A 26,553-nucleotide genomic window follows, 5' to 3' on the forward strand; every position below is an offset into this window, starting at 1 on the left:
ACAAGCTGAAACAAGTAGGGAGGTTTGTTAGAAAGTTTCTGAAGTCACCCCCGAGTGGCTGAGATCAGACGCTTTGAGGGATGATTCCAATCTTATCAACCATCCTGGCAAAGAAGCCCATATTCCCTGACTCAGATTTTCCCCACCAAGAAAAAACAGTGAGAGGCTGGCGTAGGTATCCAGGCGCCTGCTGAGTGTGCAGGATGTCATCTGAGCAGCCTCATTTCTCAATCCTCCAAACTGCGTGTGTAGCAACCCCTTCCCCGTCCACACGATTCCATCCAGCAGCTAAGGTCATCTCCTGTCCAGGTGAGGGAACCAAGGCTGGGGAATGTGGGAGGATCTGCCACAGAAAATAGGCAGGAAAAGACAGGCCCGGGATTCTAACCGAGGTCTCCTTGGCTTCAGATTCCAGCCATTTCCAAGTCCCACAGAGCTTGGGCTTCCCAGGCGACATGAGTGGTAAAGTACCTTGCCTGCCCATGCAGGAGACGTTAACAGACCCCGGTTTGATCCCTGGGTCCAGAAGATCCCCTGGAGGAGGAAATGGCAACCCGCTCCAGTATTCTTGCCTGGAGAATCCCCATGGACACAGCATCCTGGTGGGCTACCATCCATGGGGTCACAGAGAGTCGGACACAACTGAAGCGACTGAGCACACGTGCAGGCTTCTCAGGCTGGCGAGCCTGAGTTAGAACCTGAGTCAGGCACTGTCCAGACAAGGAAGGACAGACTGCTGTTGAGCACTGAGGGTCCCACACACAAGCTCTCTCCAGGTGTCCAGAGTTCCTTATTCGAAATCTGGTTTTGGTGAATGTGTGTATAAAGCCTGAGACTTTACTTACCCCATCTGCCCTGAGCGCCGTTCACCTGGGTCTCTAAGTCAGATGGCTCCTGCCAGCCAACCGAGGGCACAGCTGAGTTTGGATGGTGAGTGCAGATGAAGATGGTGTAGAGAGAAGAGCAGGACGATCCAATTCACTTCAACACTAATTTTTTGAGTGCTATCATGTGCCAGGCTCAGAGGCCAATAGCAAACCGTGGGCTGGGCTACCCGATTCTGTGTGGGGTGACGATTCAAGGACACCCAGCACTGCGTGTGGATTGTGAGGGTCAACGGGGCATGCGGGAGACACAGAGCACGTGGGAGACAGACACGTGGAGCATGTGGGTGACACGTGGAGCACGCGGGAGACATGTGGAGCACGTGGGGGACAAAGTGGAGCATGCGGGAGACAAAGTGGGCCTTTTCTAGGCTACCTTCTAGGCCCACGGAAGGAATGAGTCTTGCCCTTCCTGAGGCTTCAGTCTCTTGACACAGCTGACATGGACACTCGTTCCCAATGTCAAGAAGGAACAGTCATAATAATGCTTATGCTTGTATCATAATCCTTGCAGCGCTTTGATATATGTGAGAATCCCGTGACGCATAAAGGCATTTGGAGAGGATGGTGTGTAATAAGGAAATTAACACCCCCATCAACCCTGCTGTGAGCAGAAAACTAAGCTTGCTCTGAGTCTTCTCATGAAAGACTGGGACAGCGAGCCGCTTTTGTTCCCTCACTGAACCTCCTATATGATACACTCACTCATGGGGCTCCCGGCTCACAAACATGCTTTAACGAAAAGAAGTACTATTATTTGTGTAAAAAATCTTTTTGAGGGAAATAAACCTAACTGGTAGCCTGAGTCCTCGAATCGGTAGTGAATGACCAGCACTCAGCTGTCTCTCTTCCTTTCTCATCTTTGCTCACAACCTTATTTCTTTAAAAGCATTGATTTGGATGAAATGCAGGAAAAAGCCAAAACACACTCTGAGGCAGCCCTCTGCCAATAATAATGCAGATCGCCCCTGGTTGCTTCTGGAGGGGACAAATTTTCACATTCTGATTTGCTGTAACAGCTGTGAGTTTATTAAAGGACCAGGGCCTTCCTGTGGATCTTAGGGTTGAAAACCTGTTGCTGAACTTGGTGGCACTTACGGAAACTCGGTGACACAAGGCTTCGAGGCCATCGTAAAGAAGATGGTGTTTCCTCCCCTGGGGGTGAGGCGGCCAGCCTCATCTTTGTCCACCTCTTCCTCACTGTCACAGGAGACCACCCCCAACTCGGAGAGCGGCAGCTTCTGTTCGAATCTGTAGCTCGTGGAAGACCTGGATAAAAGCAAGTGAGAATCTGGTTTGTCTTCTCTGTTTGACTCGGGAGTGCTACTGTGGACGTGCTTCAGGTTAAGCCAGCGGCCTTGTAAGACCTGAGCAGCCCCAGTTCAGAGGCGGGGTCCTCTCGCCTTCTTTGTTATCCATCCCTGTCATTTGGTTAGCCAGCCATCCAGTATCCAGACAGTACTCAGAAAGATTGAGCACTAGCAAAACTTTCTGTGGATCATCTCTGAGGAAGCAGCTGTCAGTGGGCCTGATTCGACAAGGCACCCACTGGCACATATGCCTTGAAATTCCCCCAAGTCCCCAGTTCCAAGCGGAGAGTAGGCTTGTGTTGGAGGTTTGGCACAGAACCAGAGATACAGCGTCTTTAGTAGAGTTGAGTGGGTGCCATTCCCATCTCAGCCCCCAACTCATACAATGACATTCTCAGTGGCCAAGCATTTTGATAATAAAAGCCATGATAACAGATGGGGATTTTTGTCTTCATCGCTCTCTGTGGCAAGCACCAAAAGTCAGCAGAACATGTCAAACGACATTTCCTCCTGCCTCATTTTAAGAGAGTCCCAGCTGTGTTGTTAGTATAAATAAAAAGCACCACACGGTAGATCAAAAGAAAAGCTTAAGGCCAGGCAGATAGTAGGCACTTAATAATGAAAAGAAAAAAATTACAAAAAGAATTGGAATCCAGCAGGCACTTTGAAGGATGAATAAAGCACAGTCTAGTGTTAAGACATTCCCTCTTGACAAGAACAAGCTTGAAAGTCTCCCTTTCAATCTTAGTGGCCACTCCATGTACCACAACATAATTATTGTAAGGCATGGGAGAAAACACATTCTGGACACGCAGGGAACACTCAGCCTAAAAGCAAGATATGTCTGGACTTCTGGACCCTTATCAAGCTCTGTTTTTTATGAAGCTCCTAGCTGCAATTCACCAGGAGAACTGGGGGCAGAAAAGAACCATGACTTTGGCAGTGGGGGCGTGAAGCTGAGACCCAAGGGTGGGCAGTGGTCTTCACCGTCCCTGATTTAGGAGGGGAGGACCACTTTATCTGGATGTAGCTCGCAACTGAATAATAAGAATAATAGCCAGTGCAAAACACAGGCCCATAAGTATCACTTAACCGCAGCATATTTTCAAAACATTTCAAGCATCTCAGAGGCACGTGGCAGTGCTAACACAGAACAGCAAACTTTGATGATAGCAGGCACGGGGAGGGCTTCTGATTGGCGGGGAGGGAGAGGTGGAGGACAGGGGAGAGGGCAGGGACAAGGTCACTGTAGCAGTTCTCTCATTTTTCCAGGGATTAACATAAGGCCTTGTGCTGGCCATCTGGACCAAGTCCAGTTACTCTGTGGGGCAGGCTGACCTGTCAGTCCTAAATATATATATTTGCAATAATTTTCTGCTTGAAATAATAAACAAGAACTATGGTTGCATTTAGTTCCCATCTCTCACATTGCCACCAGGGTACCTCTGGTTATCTGCATGCAGAGATTCAGGGCAAGAGGCTGGCAGCACCCTCAGGTCCCAAGGAAGATGCTGCCCTGAATTTTTCTGTGATTTTTTTTTTTTTTAAATCATCGTGTAAATTCATTCTCCTTAAAGATGTCACCCTCACTGGGAGATAACAGACTGATCTTGGGGAGAAAACAGACATTGGCGTCTTCCTCCTAAACCTATTTTTGTGAGAGCCAGAGCACACGAAGGACCAGACTTTGATATAACGGCTGTCTTCAGCATCTTCTCCCCCAGCACGTTTTTTTTGCCAAGAAGATTGTCTTGGCATGCTCTTTGCAAGAAGCACAGGACTTCCCAGATGGCGCTAGTGGTAAAGAACCTGCCTGCCAATGCAGGAGATGTAAAAAGATGTGGGTTCGGTCCCCAGGTCTGGAAGATCCCCTGGAGGAGGGCATGGCAACCCACTCCAGTATTCTTGCCTGGAGAATCTCATGGACAGAGAGCCTGGCGGGCTACGGTCCATGGGGTCGCAGAGAGTCAGACACAACTGAAGTGACTTAGCACACACTGCAAGCAGTGCATCTCTGGCCTGTCAACAAGACACACTGGGACGGCGCTCACACTCCAGAGACAGCCCGATTCCTCTATGACTTGAAACTTTAAAAGCTATGCTGTTGACACCTGACAGCTGCTCTCCCAGCTCCTGCTTTACCCCCTGCCAACACCTGCCGGTGTTTTCCCATTTCGTCACGATGGAGGCAGCCTGGCTTTGTGTTGGTCTGCCTCGTTTTGGCTTCCCTGTGGGTGACTATGCAAACTACAAGCCAAATATACGACTTCTCCCTTTTCTACAAACTCAGTTGATGGCGGGGCACAAGGACACTTCAACCCACCAAGATGTTACATTTTCTGCTCACATGAAGGAAAATGCGAATCAATAAATGGTCAGTGTTTTTTTCTCCTGGGAGACAGAGTAGGGTGTTTAATGCCCACCAAGTCAGCCCTTGGATTTTTTTTTTTTTGGACTTTGTTTCTATTTTTGCCAAGACAGCAGATGAAAACATAAACTGTGAAATATGATTGCAAAGTAGTGACATGGGTGTCAGAAGTGACCTAGGAGACTACCATCTTGTTTGCGGCTACACTTGCTATGTGGTTGTTAAAGCAACGGAGTCCAATCGGAGGAGGACAAGGGCAGGGCCTTTCCGGGAGGGGCCTGTGCCTGCCGGGTGGTGTGGCCAAGCTCTCTGAAGTGCCCGAGGTCTTGTCTCACTCAGGGTGACGAGACCGGGTAGAGTGGACTCAATATGTTGTGCTGTGTCTTAAACTGATGGGCAGCTCAGGGCCCTGGAAGAGCTGCTTTCCCCAACTCCTGGAAGGACAGCCCTGCTACTCCGAGGACAAGCTTCTGTATCCTCAGAGTAGGGGACTGTGCCACGAGAGGTCCTCTCTCTGCCGAGACGAGCTGGTAGCCTGGATGGCTATGCTGTCTGGTGAGAGGCTGAGAAATTCAGAGAGGTCAAAGCTCCCAGTGCCCCAGGCTAGGGAGATTACAAATGTGGATCACCTACAAGGTCGAATTAGGCGAGGCTGGTGAAGCAACATGGGGAATGCCTATGGAGCTGGGGAGAAAAGGAGAGCCAAGTGAACTGGATTCACCTTCTCAGTTAATGGACATGATTGTGCTAGTCCACTGGGTTTCTTCAAGCCACGCCGTTTCTGCCTTAGCCAGTACCCATGGGCCAGGAATCTCAAGACTACATCTGATAACACGTCTAGACTCTCTTGCTTCTTCCTCTTGCCCCCAAACTTAAGGCATTCTAGGAGACTGTGTTATAAGGGAGGAATGTGTCCCCAGGGGACCGGCTGAATTGGCACTTGAGATGGCCGTCTGACCAGAGGGGCTGCCAGGTACCACAGAACCAAAAGGAAAAGAATCGCTGAAAATCTGTCTCCAGGTCTCTGCTCCCAGTTCCTGGCACACAGCTTCTGACATCTTTGTAATTTCTTAAGTGCTAAGAGCATTTAGGAGACTATTTTAACTTTCAGTCTTTGATCCTGGCTCCCGACAGGGTTCCTTGGACTTTCCTGGGTGATAAGAGTGCCTCAAGTCACTCTGGGTGGACTCCAGGATAGCTTCTGGGGATACTGGTTACCAGAAAGACTAAGCCATAATCAGAAACATGGAGCTTTCGGGCTCACACTTTCATCCACTGAGAAGGGGAGGAAGATGGAGCTTGAGATAGTGATTGATCATGCCTATATGATGAAGCCTCCACAAAACCCTCAAAAATATGGCGTCTGGAAAGCTTACAGGTTGGTGAGCACACCCACAAGCTGGGAGGATGGTGCATCCCAACCCCACAGAGACACATGCTTCTGTGCTCAGGACTCGTTTGGATCTCGTCCCGTGGACCTTCTCATCTGTGCATGTGAATGCGTAGTCGTGTCTGACTCTTTGCAACCCAGGCTCCTCTGTCCATGGGATTCTCCAGGCAAGAAAACTGGAGTGGGTCATTTCCTTCTCCAGGGGATCTTCCTGACCCAGGGATCAAACCTAGGTCTTCTGCATTGCAGGCAGAGATTCTTTACCGAATGAGCTTCAGTCTGCACTAATTCCAGTTATAGTCAGGATTGATGTGAACTGTAGGTGCCCAGCTGGTGGAAAAACTCCACACATCTGATGTCACAAGAATCATGTGGTAGCCCCATTACCCCTGCCAGGCTGGGCTGGGTCAGTCACTGAGAGGAAATTCGTTTGCTCAACACCACGGGGGTCGGGGGGAGCTCTACTTGGAACCCAGAGCATTTGGAGTTGTTCTTTAGTACTTCTATGTCCAGTGGAAAACTATAGCAACTAAAAAAAAGAGAGAGAGGGCAGTGAGGGTCCAGACCCCTTTGGAATGAGGGGCTGAGTCACTGCATCAGATAGAGAACTTCAATCAGCTGAAGCCTGAAGGAAGCCTGGCTGAGGCTGGAGGAAGCACAGAATGAGCTGTGGGGGAAGGAAGTTCTATGTCTCAACCAGTTAGAGGGAGAGGGGGCTGCTGGAGCTATGTCTATTTTTTATGTGCTCCTTCTGTGTGCATGTGTGTGCATATGCTAACATATTTCTTCTTCTCTGTCCTTCTCTTTAAGACTTTGAATGGTGTTATTGGAAACCAACTTTCCAATTCAGTCTACAGGTTACATGATATTTAGGCGGGACTGTGGCTGAATTTGAGGAATAACTACAGCTCCTGTCTGTATCTTATAGCTCTGTTTCTTTTGCTCCTCCCTTCCTGGCTGATACTGAATGGATCAGATTTTCTTTCACTTCCTTATTTCCCGTATAATTGTTTGGAAAGCATATATTAAAAATTTATTTTAGCCATCATCCACTACCTCTTAAAATTTAAACTTGACCTTATGTTTTTCTAACGAAATCTAGAGATGATTGGCATGTCTATTCTTTTCTTGAACAAGTCAAAAATGACTTAACATCTGAGCTTCTCTTCCATCTTTTATGATATTATCATCTGTTATGCAGGGTCCATGTTGACTTTAGTTTCACACATTCAGTTAGCTATTACAATTATCTGTACAGCAACTATTTAGACTCGACAGTGCATTTGATGGATTTCTTTGGCCACTAGTGTGTTTTGGGAGCTCCATCTTTCCTCTTGGACTCAATATCCTTCTTGCTGAAGGAGTATACCTTTCAGTAATTTTTGTCAGCAAGACTCTGTGGGGGCTCAACTGTTAGACTTCATATGTCTGAAATTATCTGTATTTAACTTTTAACTTTGAATGGTAATTTAGCTAGAAATAAGATTCCTGTGATGATAACTGTTATTCCCTGAGTATTTATTATAAAAGGTATTATTTATGGTCCTGGCATCTATTATTGCTTCTTAGAAATCCACCGTCAGTTTAATTATTCCTTTGTAACTTGTCTGGTTTTTTTTTTAAATAACTTTCTGATTTTTCTTTTTACCTTTATCTTTGATATTCTGCAGTTTTACTACCATATACTATCCTAGATTCAGTAGACTCATACAACTTGAAGACTCATATTTTTTCTCTCTTCTGGAAAAATTTCAGACACTTATTGGCTGACTACAGTCTCTAATTTTTTCTTTATCTTCTTGTTCTAGAACTCTAATTAGGCATGTTAGCCTTTCTCATTCTATCCTGTACCTTTTCTACTTCACAATTTCTTTCTGAACCACATGCTAAGTGATTTCCTTAGTTCTATATTCTAATTCATTAATCTTTCTTTCAACTGTGTGTAACTTTCTATTAAGCCTACCTTTTGAGGCTTCATATCCATTATTTTTATTTCACTTGCATAAATTGAATTTTTAATCTATATTTTCCCTTCACAGTGTTTCCTTGTATTTTAAATATGTTTAGATTGTTTTATGTCCTCCAGTTTTTGATGTGAAAATATTGTTTATATTTACTAACTGCCCCTTTTGGTAACTTGTTTCCTATTGTAATTTGGATTCTGAATATAGTTTTAGAAAAGGTTGTTTGCAATAGATGATACTGCTTATGGGAATATCCCTATGGAGCCGTTTGGTGTTTTCTAGAGGCTTCTGGTAAAGCATCTAGAGGTATCTTTAACCAGATGCCTCATCTCATAGAGCAAAATGGAGTCACAGGCCTGTATGTCTATCCTCGGGCCAGTCACTCACAAAAAGGAGAGAAAGGCTTTAGACTGGTCAAGTCCACCCCAATTAAACTGAGGGTGGTTCAGCTTCCTCTTAGACATATGGGCTTGGAACTTCCCTGGCAGTCCAGTGGTTAAGACTGTGCTTCCAGTACAAGGGGCATGAGTTTGATCCCTGGTCATCGAACTAAGACCCTGCATGTGGTGTGATGCAGCCTACAATAAACAAACAGCTAAGTTTTTTTTTTAAAGAAACATGGGCTTAGTGGGTGGAGCAGATTCCTGAACAAAATCAAAGTTCTAGTAGAAAGCAGGAAATGAGATATGTACACCTAACACTGTAACACTCCTGAAGATTTCAAATTTGCAAAGACTCAAGAGTTAAGAATCCAGCACAGAAATTCCTCAAGGGTTGTGGAAGGGAAGAGAGAGAAAGGATAATTAAAAACAAAACCAAACATGGTAAAGGGTGAATTCTGGTGAGACATATTTTGATGGAGCATCATTTATTATCTTCTCCAGAACCGTCTCACATTTTCACAAAAGGCAAATTCTGTTTTTGTTGCCAGGTAGAGGCAGCTCTAACATTCCACGAAGTGCTTTTCTGTTGCTTTTTCCTTCTTTTCACAAGAGGAAAAAAAAAGGGGGGGGGGATAAAAGCAATTCAACAAAGAAAATGTAAATAAAATGATGTCTACATTTGGATGATAAAAATTTAGTACTAACAGTAATTTTAACTAATCTGTGAGTACACTGTGATCCTTTGAAGGGATCAAAGTCATCTGAAGAAAGGAAAAGCTACATTCACATTATTGATGCAGGGCTCTGCTTGGCTCCTGGTCACACACTCAGCAGTTAAGTGACATGAGAGGGAACAGGGTGGCTGGCTCCTGGTTCTAGCTCTATCCCAGCCACTCAACTTTGGCATCGACTCTGCTGTGATTTCCTTGTGAAGCTAGAAAAGGAACAGCAGAAGCAACCGACTGGGGCCAAAGTGCCACAGTGTTTTACTAAAACAAGGAGATCCAAACAGTCCATCCTAAAGGAGATCAGTCCTGGGTGTTCATTGGAAGGACTGATGTTGAAGCTGAAACTCCAGTACTTTGGTCACCTGATGCAAAGAGTTGACTCATTGGAAAAGACCCTGATGCTGGGAAAGATTGAAGGCAGTAGAATGGGGCAAGAGAGGATGAGATGGTTTGATGGCATTGCCAACTCAATGGACATGAATTTGGGTAAATTCCGGGAGTTGGTGATGGGCAGGGAGGCCTGGAGTGCTATGGTCCATGGGGTTGCAAAGAGTCGGACATGAACTGAACTGAACTGAACTGAACTTCCTCTGTTCAGTCAATTTTTTATAAGTGCCAGCCATATGTCAGGAACTATACTAAGTGTTGATGTGTCAGGGAATAAACAAAACCTCTACCTTCACTGGAGCTCACTGGAGATGAAAACACTGCATCAGACTTGTTTTTTCTTCAATCTATGGGTATTTGAATTCTTCATCATTTATGAAGATACTTGACACTTTGTTAAAAAGTAACAGCAATGCTGATCACAGTAGTAGGTGCTAAACTACCTGAAATTCAGCATCCGAGACCCCAGGCTCTCCATCTGCTTATGCAACTTTTTCCTGCCATTTACTCATTCATTTAGTCAAGTGATGTCAGGCAAAGTGGTAGAGAAGACATCTCTGCAAAAGAGACAACTCAGCCGAGAACTGAAGACTTTAGCGGGGGAATGAGGGTATTGTTACGAGTGAGGGGAGTGACTGGCTGAGGTTGGAAGAATGTTCCAGAGAAAGGGAGGAGCAAATGCAAAGACACTGAGATGGCCAAGATCTTATTGGGTTGAGGAACCACGGTTCCCTTCCTGCATGAAGCCATCGGGTACCCCAGCCTCCACATCCCTCACTTCTTCTAGGTCCCCATCCTCTGCTCGGGGAGGCTGGATTTCTCCCTGGCCTCTCTCCCGCCTACTACGCTTCCCTCGCGTCTTTTCTTAGGCTTCCCAGGTGGTGCTAGTGGCAAAGGACCCGCCTGCCAATGCAGGAGACATAAGGGATGATCCCTGGGTTGGGGAGATTCCCTGGAGGAGGGCACGGGAACCCATTCCAGTATTCTTGCCTGGAGAATCCCAAGGACAGAGGACCCCAGTGGGCTACAGTCCATGGGGTCACAAAGAGTCAGATGTAACCACATATACATCCTTTCTCTTGTCCCTCTGTCTCACATCCTTCCTTTTTTTTTTTTTTTTTTTTTATCATTTCCACATTTTCCCTATCTTCTTATCATTTCCTCCTTGAATTTTGGCTGCCCAGAATTTTGTTGTTTGGGTTGGAATGTTATTGTTCAACCTTGAAATCTACTGAGTCTGTGAACATGCTTGGAAGCATTGCCAGCGGTCCTATAAAACAACTTTTAAACACGACTCTGTAAAGTTTTAATGACCTCATGTGTAAAGCCTATGAAAGAATCAGCCTGTGTTGAAGCTGAGTTTGCACGGCACGCTTTGCACACACTGTCTCATTTAATTCCAGCTCTGGTTCACCGAGGAGGTGCTCTCATGAGGAAACCAAGGTGCAAGGACTTTGCTAAAACCTGACGGCTAACACACAGGAGAGCTGAGACAGAAACCCGGGTCTTCTGATGCCAAATCGATCTTTTGCCTTCTGCACAGACAATACCATCTCCCTGAATAAACACCGCAGTTTCAATTTCAACAACTACAGGACACCTTTCAAAGCTTACACTGAAGAGGATTCTGAGTCCAGCTGATTTTTGAGACCTGAACTCTTGTTATTTATTTAGATCAATTGCCCTTCCAGATGGAATGGACAGAGCACCCAGGGACCAGCATAGCGTCTGACACAGGGTTAAGTTTAACAAAAGCTTGTTGATAATAAAAAACATTAATCCATTCCCAGCGCCTCCAAGCCCATCCATGAGAATGAGTCATTAATTTATTTGCGATAGCAACTTCTTGCTTTGGGAATCAAATTAACCACTTAATGCCTCCAGCTCAAGTCAAATAAGGTCCTGTCTGGTCCGTGGAACTACCATGATCTCCATGGGAGCTTCCTTTTGGGCCAGCACTCGAGAGGCAGAGAAGGGTGTGAAGAGCTGATGTGAGAAGAGCCGAGGAAGGGAAATGGACAGGATTCTAACGCTGAAACCTTCAGGGATCACTGCGCACAAAGACGCAGTTTACAGTCTGTGCTTAAAGGAAACACTTCCCAGATCTATGGCTCTTAGGGCACCTTTTGGTGTTTATCAAAGTAGGACCATACTTCCTTTGAAGATGTGGTTATTGCGGGGAAATGATGCTGCCATGGGGGCTTTTTTTTTTCTCAAAAGCAATTAGAGGTGAGATTCCTGGACTCAGAAGAGAAGGGAGAGGTGTTGGCGGACACAGAAAGTGTCTTGGCTTCTGCTGGGGCCTCAGGGGCCCCGTCAGAGGCGCTGGCCTTGCAGGTTCTGCTGCCTGCGAGCTCCGAGGGAAGTGGTCCCTGAGCAACAGCAGCTCGGCCCACTCTGCAGCGAGTGGGAGGACAGGAAAAGCCAAACCACAGAGTGGGCTTCTCTCCGCGGGCGCTGGGGGCCTCTGTCCTTTCACTCGAGGGGGCCCCGGGGGAGGAATGGAGGGCGGGTGTTAATCTAAAGTCCTGTCATGGTTTCCGTGGTAAACCATGGGTTTTCCAGGCCTTTAGAATGCAGAGCCCACCACTCTGTGGCCGCCCACCCTCTGACCCTCCGGACCAAACGCCCTTCTCTCTGTCATTAAGCCTGTTCCCCTGGGGAAGCAGACATCTGGCTCCTTCCCAGGGAAAAGGGAAAGCACTTCTCAAGCTGGATTTTGATTTGAGAGAGATTAAGGGGAAATAAAGAAATAAAATGAGAGCCACATGGATCCAGGCGTTTTCCCCACTGTTCTGGCACAGCCGTCTCTCCTAACCTTCCTGCCACTCTGTGCTGTGGTTCTGTTACTCCCCACACTCTGCTGAGGAGCTCCCTGGGCAGAGTTGGGGCTGACCTCGGGTCCGGCTTCTGCCCTTGACCATGATGCTGCCCTTGATCATGGCACTGCCCTGTACTGCCATTCTGAAATGGTCTGGCTGAAAAGAGACTTCGTGGGATAGGGACTTCCCTGTAGCTCAGATGGTAAAGAATCTGCCTGCCATGTAGAAGACCTGGGTTGGATCCCTGGGTGGGAAAGATCCCCTGGAGAAGGGAATGGCAACCCACTCCAGTATTCTTGCCTGGGAAATCCCATGGACAGAAGAGCCTGGTGGGCTATAGTCCATGGGTCGCAGAGCTGGACACGACTGAGAGACTGACACTCCCAAATCCTCCTACTGGGTGGGCACTTCTCTATTTATCTGGGGGTGGGGGGAGCTTCTGCTGAGCTTCTGCTTTGTGGGGGTCCAGGATGACTAATGCTCACCCCACCCAGGAGGTGCTGTGGTCCAGCACGATTATAGGAGGACAAGGGGACTTGTGGTGGAGCAGTCAGCAAGGATAAAGGCCCAGGCATGGGAGTCACGGGGTGTTCTGGAAACTGTAAGTATCCCGAAACAGTGGGGTGGGGGCGGACAGGCAGAGGCCATCAGACTGGAGAGCAGAGTGTCCTCAAGGCCACATGGAGGTGCTGGGCTTTCGGCAGGAGTGGTGTGATGTGATTGGTGGTTTAATTAGCTCAGATGTCTGACACTGAGGTTTGGAAATGATGGGAGAGAGGTGAGTGGGGAGCTGTGTTGGGATCAGTCTTCAAGGTCTGGAGGATGAGATGGGGCTGGGCAGGCAATGGAGACCAGGCAAGGGGTTGGTTTCATGGTTTGGAGCACTGAATGGATTTGGGGGGAAGGAAGTGAAGAGGGGGCATTCCAGGAGGCTCAGGGGTAAAGAATCTGCCTGCGATGCAGGAGATGTGGGTTCGATCCCTGGGTGGGTAAAATCCCTTGAAGGAGGAAATGGCAACCCACTCCAGTATTCTTGCCTGGAGAATCCCATGGACAGAGGAGCCTGGCAGGTTATGGTTCGTGCGGTTGCAAGAGTCAGACACAACTGAGTGACTGAGCACACACACACACACTCACAAAGGAAAGCAGGACATTTGGCTCTTGTTTGAGCCACACTGTTCAGCCCCTCCCTGAAGAGGAGCCTCTGTCTTGACTTCGTGTGTATTGTTGCTTAGTCACTAGGTCATGGGGGACTCTTCTGCGACCCCATGGGCTGTAGCCTGCCAGGCTCCTCTATCCATGGGATTCTCTAGGCATGAATACTGGAGTGGGTGGCCATTTCCTTCTTCAGGGGATCTTTCCAACTCAGGGATCGGACTCAAGTCTCCTGCATTGGCAGGTGGATTCTTTAAGGCTGAGTCAGTACACATACCCTAAATGAGTGTCCGGGAGAGGCATGATCTAAGTGGAGGATGAAGAGTTTAAAGTTCCTCTATTATTTCATTTGCTCACTTCTATTATTTGTCGGCCTGGTATAAATTTGCAAGTCAAACTCACTCCAGTGAATACTGGTAGAGGAAGCTGAAGTTCTTTCAGAGACAATGGGATTTAACCTGCAAAGATGGCATGGCCCTCGCTTTGCCCTTCCCCTCCTCCTGGCATTGCTCTGGGTCTTCCCCGGGGTTACAGAGTACAGCATTCTGAGGCTCGTAGTTTGGCAGAAAATAAAAATACTTGGCACTTAGTTAAAATAAACAGAGACCTGCAATGTGTAAATATTAACCCGGAACAATTAAAAGATGGATGCTCTTCCAGGACCTTTGAATTGCCAAGAATTCAACGATGCTACCAGAGAACACGTGGGCTCTAGAATGAGGAGGAGGGGAAGGCAAGTTTAGATGACCTCTGTAGCCAGATTCCCTTGGTAAAACTGGGTTATAGCCTCCTGTGACCAAGTGTTCATAGTTTTCCCGTAAATTGTTTTTGCAATTTTTTTTCGCTAGTGTATCAAGAAAGCCTAAATTAACTAGTGACAACACACCTGGGCCCAGACCTACACCACCCCCATGGAGCCATTCAAAGCACAGGCTTGGCTGTGGGCAAACCCCGCTTCAAATCTGCACTTCACTGCTTCCCCAAGCTGTCATTCCAGGCAAGGAAGTCAGCCACCCGAGCATCAGCTACCCCACCTTCAAAGTGAGAATAAATGTACCAGCGGTGGGCTGCTACGTGGATCAAATTACGTAAATAATATAAAAAAACGTTAGCCCAGTGCCCGGCAGAGAATCAAAACAGTAGAATGTTAGCTGTTATTGCATCCTTCAATCCACAGCGAGCGAACTCAGGAGCAGTGGCATCTGGGCACTGGAAGGCACTTGGAAGGTTTCATGGCCCAGCAGAGATTTCTCTCTGTGGAAGGAGTTTGTCTATTTTAGTTTCTCTCTGGAGGTGGAGGTGGGCAGCGAGTATCCATTGGGTCAAGAGAACAGAAGCTGGACTGGGGTCAATGCAGCACAGGACTGGACACCTGGCAGAGGCCGTTCAGGTCACGCTTTACTGGTGCGAACGGGACACAGCAAGCCCGAAAGACACTTTAAATAGCCCGTCCCACCCCTGCCCCCACTCCATCTCAATTCACGGCCCATCCCACCCTGTGCATCACAGGAGGTGGTCCCTCTGTGACGCTGGGCTACGTAACTGCCCACATCCGCCAGTGGGAAAGTGGCCTGCCCAGGAGACTGGCCACGGGGGAGTCCCCTCTGCACCAAGTGCTGCGGTGCAAACAGAAAGGAAGAGACCTTCTGACTTTCTCTTCTGGCTCAGGTGGTTAGCGTAATGGTCTCCATCAAAAAGGAAGACACACTCTTAAGGGTCTTATTGTTTTTCCTTTCCTGTTAAAAAACATAACCCTCATGCCTCATTCCTGTTGCCAACAGTACCACAGAGACTCAAGAAAGAGGGAAGGGGAGTAGGGGGCCCTCGGTGCTGATCCCCCAGGGCTGCTCTCCTGGTCCCCACTCTGTGATGGGGGTGTCCACCCTTTAGCTTTCCCTTATCCTTACATTCAGAAGTGAAGGGAAGTGAAAGTCGCTCAGTCTTATTTGACTCTTTGCAACCCCATGGACTATACAGTCCATGGAATTCTCCACGCCAGAATACTGGAATGGGTAGCCTTTCCCTTCCCCAGGGGATCTTCCCAACCCAGGGATTGAACCCAGGTCTCCCGCATTGCCGGCAGATTCTTTACCCAGCTGAGCCGCCAGGGAAGCCCAAGAATACTGGAGTGGGTAGCCTATCCCTTCTCCAGGGGATCTTCGCAACCCAGGGGTCAAACCCGGGTCTCCTATATTGCACGTGTATTCTTTACCAACTGAGCTCTGAGGGAAGCCCATATTACATTAGCAAATTCCCGTGAAAAATAGACCTGGGACAAGGGACTCCATGACTTAAGAAAAAAAACAAACCAAATTTACAAGATTTCAGAAGTATTCATACTTAAATCCTCCACACACTATTCTACAAATTCATTCCATTTTTTATAATTTTATTTATTTATGTTTGGCTGTACTGGGTCTTTGTTGCTGCCTGGGCTTTCACTAGTTGTGGTGTGTGGGTTTCTCGTGGTGGTGGCCTCTCCTGTTTGGAGCTCGGGCTCTAGGGCACAAGGGCTCAGTAGTTGTGGCTCCTGGGCTTCAGAGCACAGCCTCAATAGCTGTGGCACAAGGGCTTGGTTGCTCCGCAATATATGGGATCTTCCCCGACCAGGGATTGAACCATGTCCCCTGCACTGGCAGTCAGATTCTTTACCACCGAGCCAAGAGGGAAGTCCCATTTTTCCAGCAATAGTTAAGGAAAAAAACTAGTATCTGTTGAGCGCCAAGGAGGTGACATAGTAGCATCACATCTTTAGTAAGAGTCTACCAGGGAGCTTGATGGAGAAGGAAATGGCAACCCACTCCAGAGTTCTTGCCTGGAGAATCCCATGGAGGGAGAAGCCTGGTAGGCTGCAGTCCATGGGGTCGCACAGAGTCGGACACGACTGAAGTGACTTGGCAGGCAGGGAGCTTGATTACGTCATCTTGCAGGTGAGGGAACCCAGGACGACAGAGCCCAGAAATGACCCGAGAGGGACTGAAACTGTCTCCAGAGCCGCCACTCGCTTCAGAACTCTATGCGCCCACTACCAAACCCAGCAGCCTCACCCAAAGGAGACAAGCCCGCCCTGCTGGCTCAGCACTCATCTCCCAAGAAAAGAGGACAAAGCGAATTATGTTGGATAATGACCTCCAAGCACCAAACTGGAACATGACAAGGCTCCTGCAAAGAATGTCACCGCACAGTGGCAGGAAAGAAAATAGCCTATTATTATTATTATTTTTTTTTTTTTACCGTACTATACATTTTACAGAAAGGGGTTTGACATTCCATGTAACATTAGAAAACAAAAATTTTTAAGGATGGGATTTTTAGTAAAGTGATTTCAATTGGATTCATTGTTAACTAGCACAGTTGAGGAAAATTTTATTTCTGTGAAAATGAGAAAACTGGAAACTACTGATAGTAAATTTATACACACGTATCAGCATCGGGCACAATGGTCTGTGACAATGCGAAGCATTGCTAGGTAACTTGCAGAGATGGAAGCTTACTGCCCAGATGGAGAAGGCATACTCAGCTTGCTGAATCATATCACCACGTGGTCCCCATCAGAGCTGTCCCAGGGCCCACATTTCTAAGCATGGGTCCCATCATGCGACGTGTCCCCAGCTCTCCTCCCACCTTGCTTTGCTCCTGCAGTAACGAGTGTACTGCAGTAACTTTCTCTTGAGCAGTTTTCTTAGATTTATTCCTATATTTTAATGTTCTTATTTTCTATTGCAAACCAGATATTTTCTTACCTTTATTTTGACATTTAAAAATTTGTTTATTTCCAACTCAACTTTCTTTTTAATTCTTCTACTTATTTAGATGTTTTTAAAAATTGCTTTTCTACATTTTGATCGATGTATTGTGAGCATTATTTTCTAATAATCACATTTAAGATGTAAAGGGGCTTCCCTGGTGGCTCAGACGGTAAAGAATCTGTCTGCAATGCAGGAGACTGGGGTTCAATCCCTGGATTGGGAAGATCCCCTGGAGAAGGGAATGGCAACCCACTCCAGTATTCTTGCCTGGAGAATTCCATGGGCAGAGGAGCCTGGTGGGCTATAGTCCACAGGGTCACAAACAGTTGGACAAGACTGAAGCGACTAAAACACACACACAAGATATAAAATATTATATAATATGAACTAGTTTAAAATTTTTATATCTAATAATGAAACAAGAAATCCCATTTTTAAATAGCAAATTTATCCTATTAATATGGTTGGAAATTTTACTACAGTTGTATTTAAAGATTTTGAAAACAAAGACAAAATGAGTACGTGCAATTATCAGCAGCTGATAGAAATGAAGGTAGACGCTTCACAATGAACGAGAGGTGTATGCCAATTGTGCAACAGTGTCAGTCATGAGAATCCCTTGTTTCCATGAAAGCAGTAGTGTTGCGTCACCTCTATGTGAAGGAATTACAACTTGGTCTATTTTGGGGTTAAAACAGGATTGTCATTTCTCCTTTGATGGTACTTTCTTTGAATCGCTGTTTCACAATCTATTAGCCTCTTATGGTTTGGTCAGAAATAAGAAGGCAATTGATAAAAGAACACAACTGACTGTATTTCACTGAAACTTTAAGAAATATTGCCCCAAATTGGAGCCACTTTGCTATAACAGAAAACCAAAATGTTAAAAAGTTTAGATGGAAAAAAACTCCTCTCACCAATCTTTATACTTACCTTGTTCTTGTTATAAGCAGTTATTAAACATTAAAAAATAAGCTATCTTGAATTTATTACTTTCAAGCCCAACTTCTTCTTATTGAGTCACTAAGTCATGTCTCTGACTCTTTGCAACCCCATGGACTGTAGCCTCCCAGGCTCCTTTGTCCATGAGATTTCCCAGGCAAGAATACTGGAGTGGGTTGCCATTTCGTACTCCAGGGGATTGTCCCAACCCAGAGATTGAACCACATCTCCTGTATGCATCTCCTGCACTGCAGGTGGATTCTTCACTACTGAGCCACCAGGGATAAACAGTTATTAAACATTAAAAAATAAGCTATATTGAAGTTATCATTTTCTGACCCAATACATTCAATAATTGGTTACAATAGTAGAAAATAGTTTTTAAAATAACTGAAGTTTATTCCTATCTTAGACATGGCAATAAGGTAGATTTTTAGCTTCTGATCAAAATTCTCAAAGTTTAAATTTGCTTTTTGGAAATGGAAAAAATTTTGGAATTCGATGAAAAAAATATATATATATGTTCAAGTATATATAGCATATATATATATATATATATATACTTAAAAATAAATTCAAACATATCCAAAGTGTAACAGAAAAACTTCCCATGAACCAATTCTCAAGCACTAGGAAGATACTAGAGTTATATTCTTAAACTTTTATTTATCTATCGACCTGTTTATTTATAAAGGGGTGTTTTGTTTTACTCCTTACATACTATTTTAAATGATAGAAAAATATAAGGAGATACAGCTACTGGAATTATGAAATGATTTGGGGAGTATCTTCCTTATTTGGGGATATAAGTGTGCCAATTTGTGATTCCACCCCCTGGCCTAGAGGAGACACCTCTACAGACAAGCCTGTGGGAAGCTATCTGTACAAGTGGATACAAGAAGGGCACGGGCGGGAGTCCTCTTGGCTGATCCTAGCCTGCTCCTTCCCCTGGACTTTCCCACCCTGTGTCTGACCTTTAATGTGTCCTTCCTGCCCCACAGGAGCATCTGCCTGGTCCCCTTTGAGCTGTCGTGAATAACTGCGGGCTCTGGGGTTTGTCTGCTTGGATTTAAATGTCAGCATCTCCACTTAACATTAGCGGGCCACTGGGCAAGCCTTCCACCCTCTCCTGGTATATCCTCATCCCTAAGACGACTGTAACAATAGCACTCACGCTGGATTTGGTTATTGGTCCCAGTCTTCATGTTCCCATAGTAGTGCTACACATCCACACTCCTGACGAGGCCTCCTGGGGGGCAGAGTGTCTTGTCCCTGACCCTTGACTTTGGCCTTGGCCGTTGGACTTGTTGGGACAGGTGGTTAGTGTACAAGAGGCAAGCAAAGGCCTGAAGCATGCCTGTGAGATTGGGTGTGCCCTCTTGCACCTCCACATTACCACTAGAAGCACAAGCTCTGAGTGTCCCGGAAGAAGAGACACTGGGGATCGCGTGAACTTAACCTGTGGCGGGCACCCACACCCAGCTGAGCCTGGCTGCAGCCTTCAAGTGCTAGGTGACTTACAGCTGTGTGAGCAAGAAGCAAACACTTGTTTTTGTAAGCTATCGCGTTTTGAGATGATCTGTTCTGTGTCATTTCTGTGACATTAGCTGACTAATACAGCTCCTGAGGTACAGGGTGACTGTAAAGATAAAATTAAGTGCTCTATAAAGGCTGTAGAGTTCATCTCACCATAACTGCTCAGCCAGGGTTGGGTTTTTAGTCTGTTTCCAACCCTCTGGGTCATGCCCTGGCTCCCTAACTGCCTCTTCCCAGCAGGCTGAGTTTTTTTCAGCTTGGGACTGACCCTCTTGTGAAAAGAAACCCAGACACCCTGTACTGGTCATGAATCCAGGCCAGTTCCTCAAGACAGAGCCCCCTAGTCAGAGATGGAGACTATCTGGTAGGATCCTTTACGGAAGCAGTCATATTAGAGTTTCTGATAGTTAAAATGAGAACACTACTCATATCAGAAACATTTAGAAAGATTATATAAACAATTTTCCTTTCTAACATTTTTTTTTCCCCTCACCAGGGTTCACTTAAGCCATGAGGATCATTTCCTCTCCCTATGAATGGAAATCGCTCTTTCAGTGAAGCTGAAGACCCCAAGAAAAAAATGCTGCTGCTGCTGCTAAGTCACTTCAGTCGTGTCCGACTCTGTGCGACCCCACAGACTGCAGCCCACCAGGCTCCCCCATCCCTGGGATTCTCCAGGCAAGAACACTGGAGTGGGTTCCCATTTCCTTCTCCAATGCATGAAAGTGAAAAGTGAAAGTGAAGTCGCTCAGTCGTGTCCAACTCCCAGCGACCCTATGGACTGCAGCCTACCAGGCTCCTCTGTCCGTAGGATTTTCCAGGCAAGAGTACTGGAGTGGGGTGCCATTGCCTTCTCCAAAGAAAAAAATGATCCCAGACCAAATAAGTAAAATGAAACTTGTCATCAGCTTTCCTTTTCGGAAACATGCCAGAAATAAGCCAGAGTTTAATTTTCAACAAGGTTAATAACAGTCATCTTTCACTTGACAAACGGTCCTGTGAGGTAGTATTTGAGCCCTGTGACCCGAGCAGGTGTGAAAGTGCAGGCACGGACCACACACACGCACACAGCTGTGGCAGGTGACTAAACACACCAAGAGGTGCAAACTGATGGGCAAGTAAATGCCAGATGTTGATTAAATTTGACACAGGCTGAGTGGAGATGGGTGCAATAGAGGGACAAGGGTCATCTCTTTAGAAGTAGCCAGCAGGGAAGCTGAAAGCCAGGGCAACAAGGAGAGTCAGGGAACAAGCCTTGCTTAGTTGCTTCAGTCATGTCTCACTCTTGTGACCCCAAAGACTGTAGCCCGCCAGGCTCCTTTGTCCTGGAGTGGGTTGCCATTTCCCTCCTCCGGGGGATCTTCCTGACCCAGGGATTGAACCTGAGTTTCTTTCGTCTCCTGCATCGGCAAGTGGATCCTTTACTGCTGAGCCACTGGGGCAGCCCCGCACAATCCGTAACTATAGCCTTTATGCACTCATGCATGCTCAGTCACTCAGTCGTGTCCAGCTCTTTGCAACCCCACAGAGGACAATCCTCTGTCCATGGGATTCTCCAGGCAAAAATACTGGAGTGGGTTGCCATTCCCTTCTCCAGTGGATCTTCCCAACCCAGGGATCAAACCCGAGTGTCCTGCTTGGCAGGCCGGTTCTTTACCACTGTGCTACCTGGGAAGCCCCACAGCCTTTATGTGTGTGTGCTCAGTCCCTCTTTGCAACCCCATGGACTATGACCCTCCAGGCTCCTCTGTGCATGGGATTCTCCAGGCAAGAATACTGGAGTGGGTTGCCATGCCCTCCTCTAGGGCATCTTCCCAACCCAGGGGTCAAACCCGGGTCTCCCACATTGCAGGCCGATTCTTTACCATCTGAGCCACCAGGGAAGTCCAAGAATACTGGGGTGGGTAGCCTATCCCTTCTCCAGGGCATCTTCCCAACCCAGGAATTAAACCGGGGTCTCCTGAATTGCAGGGAGATTCTGTTCGAGCTGAGCTACCAGGGAAGACCCCATAGCTTATGCATTTTATCGAATGAAAAGCATTTCATGAATAAACACAAATCCTGGGGTGTCTGTTTCTACTTTATCTATTTGTATTGCATTGAAGAGGCTCTTTTTTGCCAGTTGGTCAAATTCTTTCAACAACAAGAAGAACCTATTAATTCTGTAATATTGTTAACAGTCACAATTTTTCAAGATCCCAAACCCACAATGTGAGTTTGGGTTAAAGCGGAATCAAACGTCAGTGTAACTGTTGATTACAACAAATAATGACTGAGAAGAGTTAAAATTTAGTGAACTAATTGCATTTGAGATTTTTCGAATCTTGTAACATGAAAGAATGTACCAAATTTATGTTAATACTGGTCATAGTTAATATTTTGCTTAGCTCTTTAATAACTCAAATAATATTTATTTTTATTTGGCTGTACTGAGTCTTAGTTTTGGCACGTCAGATCTTGGATCTTCATTGTGGCATGTGGGATCTATTACTAGTCCCCTGACCAAGGATTGAAGGCTCCCTGAATTGGGAGCATGGAGTCTTAGCCACTGGACCACCAGGGAAGTCCAATTAATAACTTCTAATAGAAAAGTACTTTGAATGAAAAGAATGCTGATATACGTGTTACAGTAAACCACTAATCAGATCGTCTCCCCTGGTTACCAATGATCTCTGCACTTCAGGATCCAATTCACAAACCTCACAGTTCATGTTACTTGACTTCTGTTTGGGATGTGCACATAATTCATTGTTAAACTGGGCTGCTCTTAAGAGTGAATGGTGGCGGGGCGGGGGAGGTTATCATTAGTAATGACGTCAGGCCAAAAGCAGGCGTGAGCTCGGCCTGTCCTGGGCCAGGAGGGATACCCTGCTGACGGCCGTATTTGACAGAGCTGACCAGTCTCCTCCTTGATGCACTTTCTTCATTTAGCTCCAAAGCACCACACTCTCTTGGTTTTCTTCTCATTTCACAAATTTCTTATTCCCGACCTCCTTGGGTAGTTTTCATCTTCCCCTCAACCTTTTAATGTTGATACATCCTGGGGCTCAGCCCTTGGTCCCCCTTTCTTTTTCTGGTGATCTTATCCAATCTCATGCTGTTAAATATAACCCACGTGTCGATGTGATGGTTTTAAAAACATGATCCCACAGCTTTCTGTACACCTTTCTTCAGGAGGCGAAGCTTAATTTCACTCCCTCTGAGTGTGATCTGAACTTCCTGACTGGCTTCTACTGAACAGATTATGGCAGAAGAACTCAAATGCCGTTTCTGAGATTAGGTTACAAACAGGCTGCAGCTTCCATACGGGGCAATCCCTCACTCCCTTGGATCACACATCCCCAGGTGAGCCATGTCAGATTGTGAGGTGACCCTTCTCTCTGCCCTGGCTTCTGCCCTGACCCCGGGCCACTTCCCACGAAGCAGCCAGTGCGATCCTGCTCCATCCCTTTCCAGGCTCCCATCTCACCCAACAAAGAAAAGAAGCCAGAGTCCTGCCTCCTGCGAGCCCGCTGGGGTGTCTGATCGGCACTTGTTGCCTGCTGCCACATCTCCCATCCTCCTGCCCTTCTTCCTTCTGCTCCCCTCCCCCCCGGCCACCGTGTTGCCCTTCATCATGCCAGGCACATGCCAGCCTTTGGCCTTTGCTCTTGATGTTTTCTGGGCCAGGAATACTGCTATCCACCCTGCCAACTTTCCTTTCTTTCATGTTTGCTCAAAACTCTCCTTTGCAGTGAAGACCCCTCCTTTGCCATGAATTGCTGATTCTTTTACCCAATTCTAATTTTTTCCCCCAAGACACATACCACTTTCCAACATACTGAAAGTGAAAGTGCTCAGTTGTGTCCGACTCTTTGTGACCCCATGGACTGTAGCCTGCCAGGCTCCTCCAGCCATGGGCTTTTCCAGGCAAGAATACTGGAGTGGGTTGCCGTTTCCTTCTCCAGGGGATCTTCTCTACCCAGGGACTGAACCTGGGTCTCTCGCATTGCACTCAGACTCTTTACCCTCTGAGCCACCAGGGAATCTCTAGATCGTTTATTATGTTTCTTGTCTACTTTCTGTCTCCCCTTGCTAGAATATAAGCCCCACAAGAGCAGGGCTTTTTGTCTATTTTATCCTAAGTGCCTGGAACGGTGTCTGTTATACAGAGATGCTCAGCAAAGAAATGTGTCGACCAACGAGTGGTTCCATCATGGGCACCATCATCTGGTGCCAGGCATATCAAGGCCAAGAACCCAAGAAGAAATGATAATTTTCATGGATATCATTAACACCAGGCCAAATGGCAAATATCAGTTTACAGATCTCCATTCGTCTGTTCATTTACTGAACTTGGGCCTTTGTGGGTTTCCTTCAGAGCAGCCGAGCAGTGAAGAGTGCAGGCTCTGAAACCCGAGTGCCTGGGGCCTGGGTCCAGCTCCACTACCCACGGACTTGGTGACCTTGGGAAATGCCTGGCTTCCTATCTAGAGAGCAGAAAAGGAACCTTTGCATGTTGTACATTGCGGGGCTCAGTCCTGAGTCCCCTTCTCTTTTTTTCTGGACACTCACTATTATGGTGATTTTAACTAACCTCATGGTTTTAAACACAATCTATCTATCAATCAATCTATATATTTGTTTTAAATATTTATTTATTTACTTGGCTGTGTTGAGTCTTAGTTGTGGCACGTGGGATCTTTGATGTGGCACGCAGGCTCAGTTGCCCAGAAGCCTGTGGGATCTTAGTTGCCTAGACAGGGATCGAACTTGCATCCCCTGTTTTTCGAGGTGGTCCTTAACCACTGGCCAGCAGGGAAGTCCCCGCAGCTTGCATGTTGATATGACGCTCATGAACACGTTCGTGAGTCCTTTAGCAGATCCCCCTCCAAAAGCTGAAGTTTAATTTTTCTCCTTTCATGTGCAGGCTGGACTTGTCGATTCCCTTCTACAAACAGACAATGATGAGTGACAAGATGTCATTTCCTACCTGATAGGAATTTTTTGAGAATGAAGTGAGTTACTAGATGTGAAGGATTTAGTACAATGACTGGCAGGAAGTGAAAGTCACTCAGTCGTGTCTGACTCTTTGCAACCCCATGGACTATACAGTCCGTGGAATTCTCCAGGACAGAATACTGGAGTGGGTAGCCTTTCCCTTCTCCAGGGGATCTTCCCAACCCAGGAATCGAACCCAGGTCTCCCGCATTGCAGGCAGATTCTTTACCAGCTGAGCCACAGGGAAGCCCCAGAGCAAGCACATACTATGTTCGCAATACTCGGCACGTTGGGTCCTTGTGTGCTACGTCGTTTCAGTCGTGTCTGACTCTTTGTGACCCCATGGACTGTAGCCCACCAGGCTGCTCTATCCATGGGATTCTCCAGGCAAGAAGACTGGAGTGGGCTGCCATAACCTTCTCCAGAGGATCTTCCCAACCCAGGGATTGAACCCTGGTCCCTTGCATTGCAGGCAGATTCTTTACCGTTTGAGCTACAGGGAAATCCTGTTAGGTATTGGTAAATGCTTGTAAATATGTCAAGTAAAGGCCTTGAGCTTGGAAGCTCCTTAAGTGTGTTAATACATTAATGTCAATATTAAAATACATCAACTTCATAAGGGGGACAGCCAAAGCCAGCCTCACGAACAAACGTGGCCTGTGCGGTGACCCCGTGCTCAGAAGACCCCTGTGCTCGGCTTCATTTTCTGCTCTTTGAACCGAGCACCCCACATTTTCATTTCACCCCAGGCTCTGCAGCCAGTCCTGGGGGTGGTTATTACCAACCGTGAACTGCTATTGCTCTGGGTTAAGGACATTTCAAAACAACTGGGCATGTTATGAAATACACTTAACTTCTTTGTGTCTCACACTATTTATAGTAAAATGCAACTGAAAACATTTCCCTTTGGCTGTGGAGGCAAAGGGCGTGTTCTTGCCAATAGATTGCAATAGACTGTTACTGATTTTCACTCACTGATGCTAATCACACTGATCGGAAAGTAACCATGCGGCTCACAGTTCTAAAAATCAGATATCAAACCCTGTAAAAATATAGCAAAATTTCTTTAAAATAGCTCATTATGCATAGTTGAACATGGTACCAACTATATCCTAAAAACTTAGTAGAACATTCTGCTCTAAACTAAATTAGATAAATTGACTACACTTTCCAACCATAGAGGAGTTGCACTCTTTGAATTAAAAACAACAATCCAAACTAAAGCAGACTCAAGAATCAGTCATCATTCCTTCCCTTCTGTCCACCATACCTCTCCTATCAGATTATAAAGAGCCTGAGAGCTTGGACTCTATCACCACCAGACACAGCAGAATGACTCAGGCAGAGCACACCCTCTACAACGCTAGTAGTGACTAGTTAGTTAATCATTAATTATTAACAATTAACTTCCAGGCTAGTGAGAGCTATGAGCTTTCTTCTCTTCTCTCTCTGGGCCAAAGGTGGGGCCTCAGAGTCCTTCCTGGAAAGCACCTGAGAAAGTGACTGTTCTTCATAGCAAATGCTTTACACAGGGGTCCCCGTCCCCTGGGTTATGGACCACTACCTGTCCGTGGCCACACAGCAGGAAGTGAATGGTGGGTGACTAAAGCTGCATCTGTATTTACAGCTGCTGCCTGAGCCCTGCCTCCTGTCAAATCAGCAGGGGCATTAGATTCTCAAAGGAGCGCAAATCTTACTGTGAACCGGGCTTACGAGCGATCCAGGTTGTGTGCACTCCTTATGAGAATCATCCTGAAACCACTCCCCACTCCCTAGCCTGTGGGAAAATTGTCTTCCACAAAATCAGCCCCTGGTGCCAAAAAGATTGGGGACTCCTGGCTTAACATGAGTGCCAGGCCCATTCTAAGCTCTGTACATGTAGCCACCCTTTTAATCCCCACCCCAAGCCACTCTATGAGGGAGGTGCTATTTTTATCCCCACTTTACAGATGAGA

At 46.5% G+C, this 26,553-nt stretch overlaps 1 protein-coding gene across 1 annotated transcript in view; it reads right to left on the minus strand.

Annotated features, from left to right (window-relative positions):
• The window catches only part of TAGAP (T cell activation RhoGTPase activating protein), an 88,513-nt gene that overhangs the window by 34,808 nt on the left and 27,152 nt on the right, over positions 1 to 26,553 (minus strand). The window contains exon 4 of the mRNA XM_027551957.1: positions 1,983 to 2,153. Within this exon, the coding sequence (XP_027407758.1) occupies positions 1,983 to 2,153 (171 nt within the window). The remainder of the gene's footprint in view (positions 1 to 1,982; positions 2,154 to 26,553) is intronic.

This window comes from Bos indicus x Bos taurus, chromosome 9 (genome assembly GCF_003369695.1).
Source record: "Bos indicus x Bos taurus breed Angus x Brahman F1 hybrid chromosome 9, Bos_hybrid_MaternalHap_v2.0, whole genome shotgun sequence".
Taxonomy (NCBI): domain Eukaryota; kingdom Metazoa; phylum Chordata; class Mammalia; order Artiodactyla; family Bovidae; genus Bos; species Bos indicus x Bos taurus.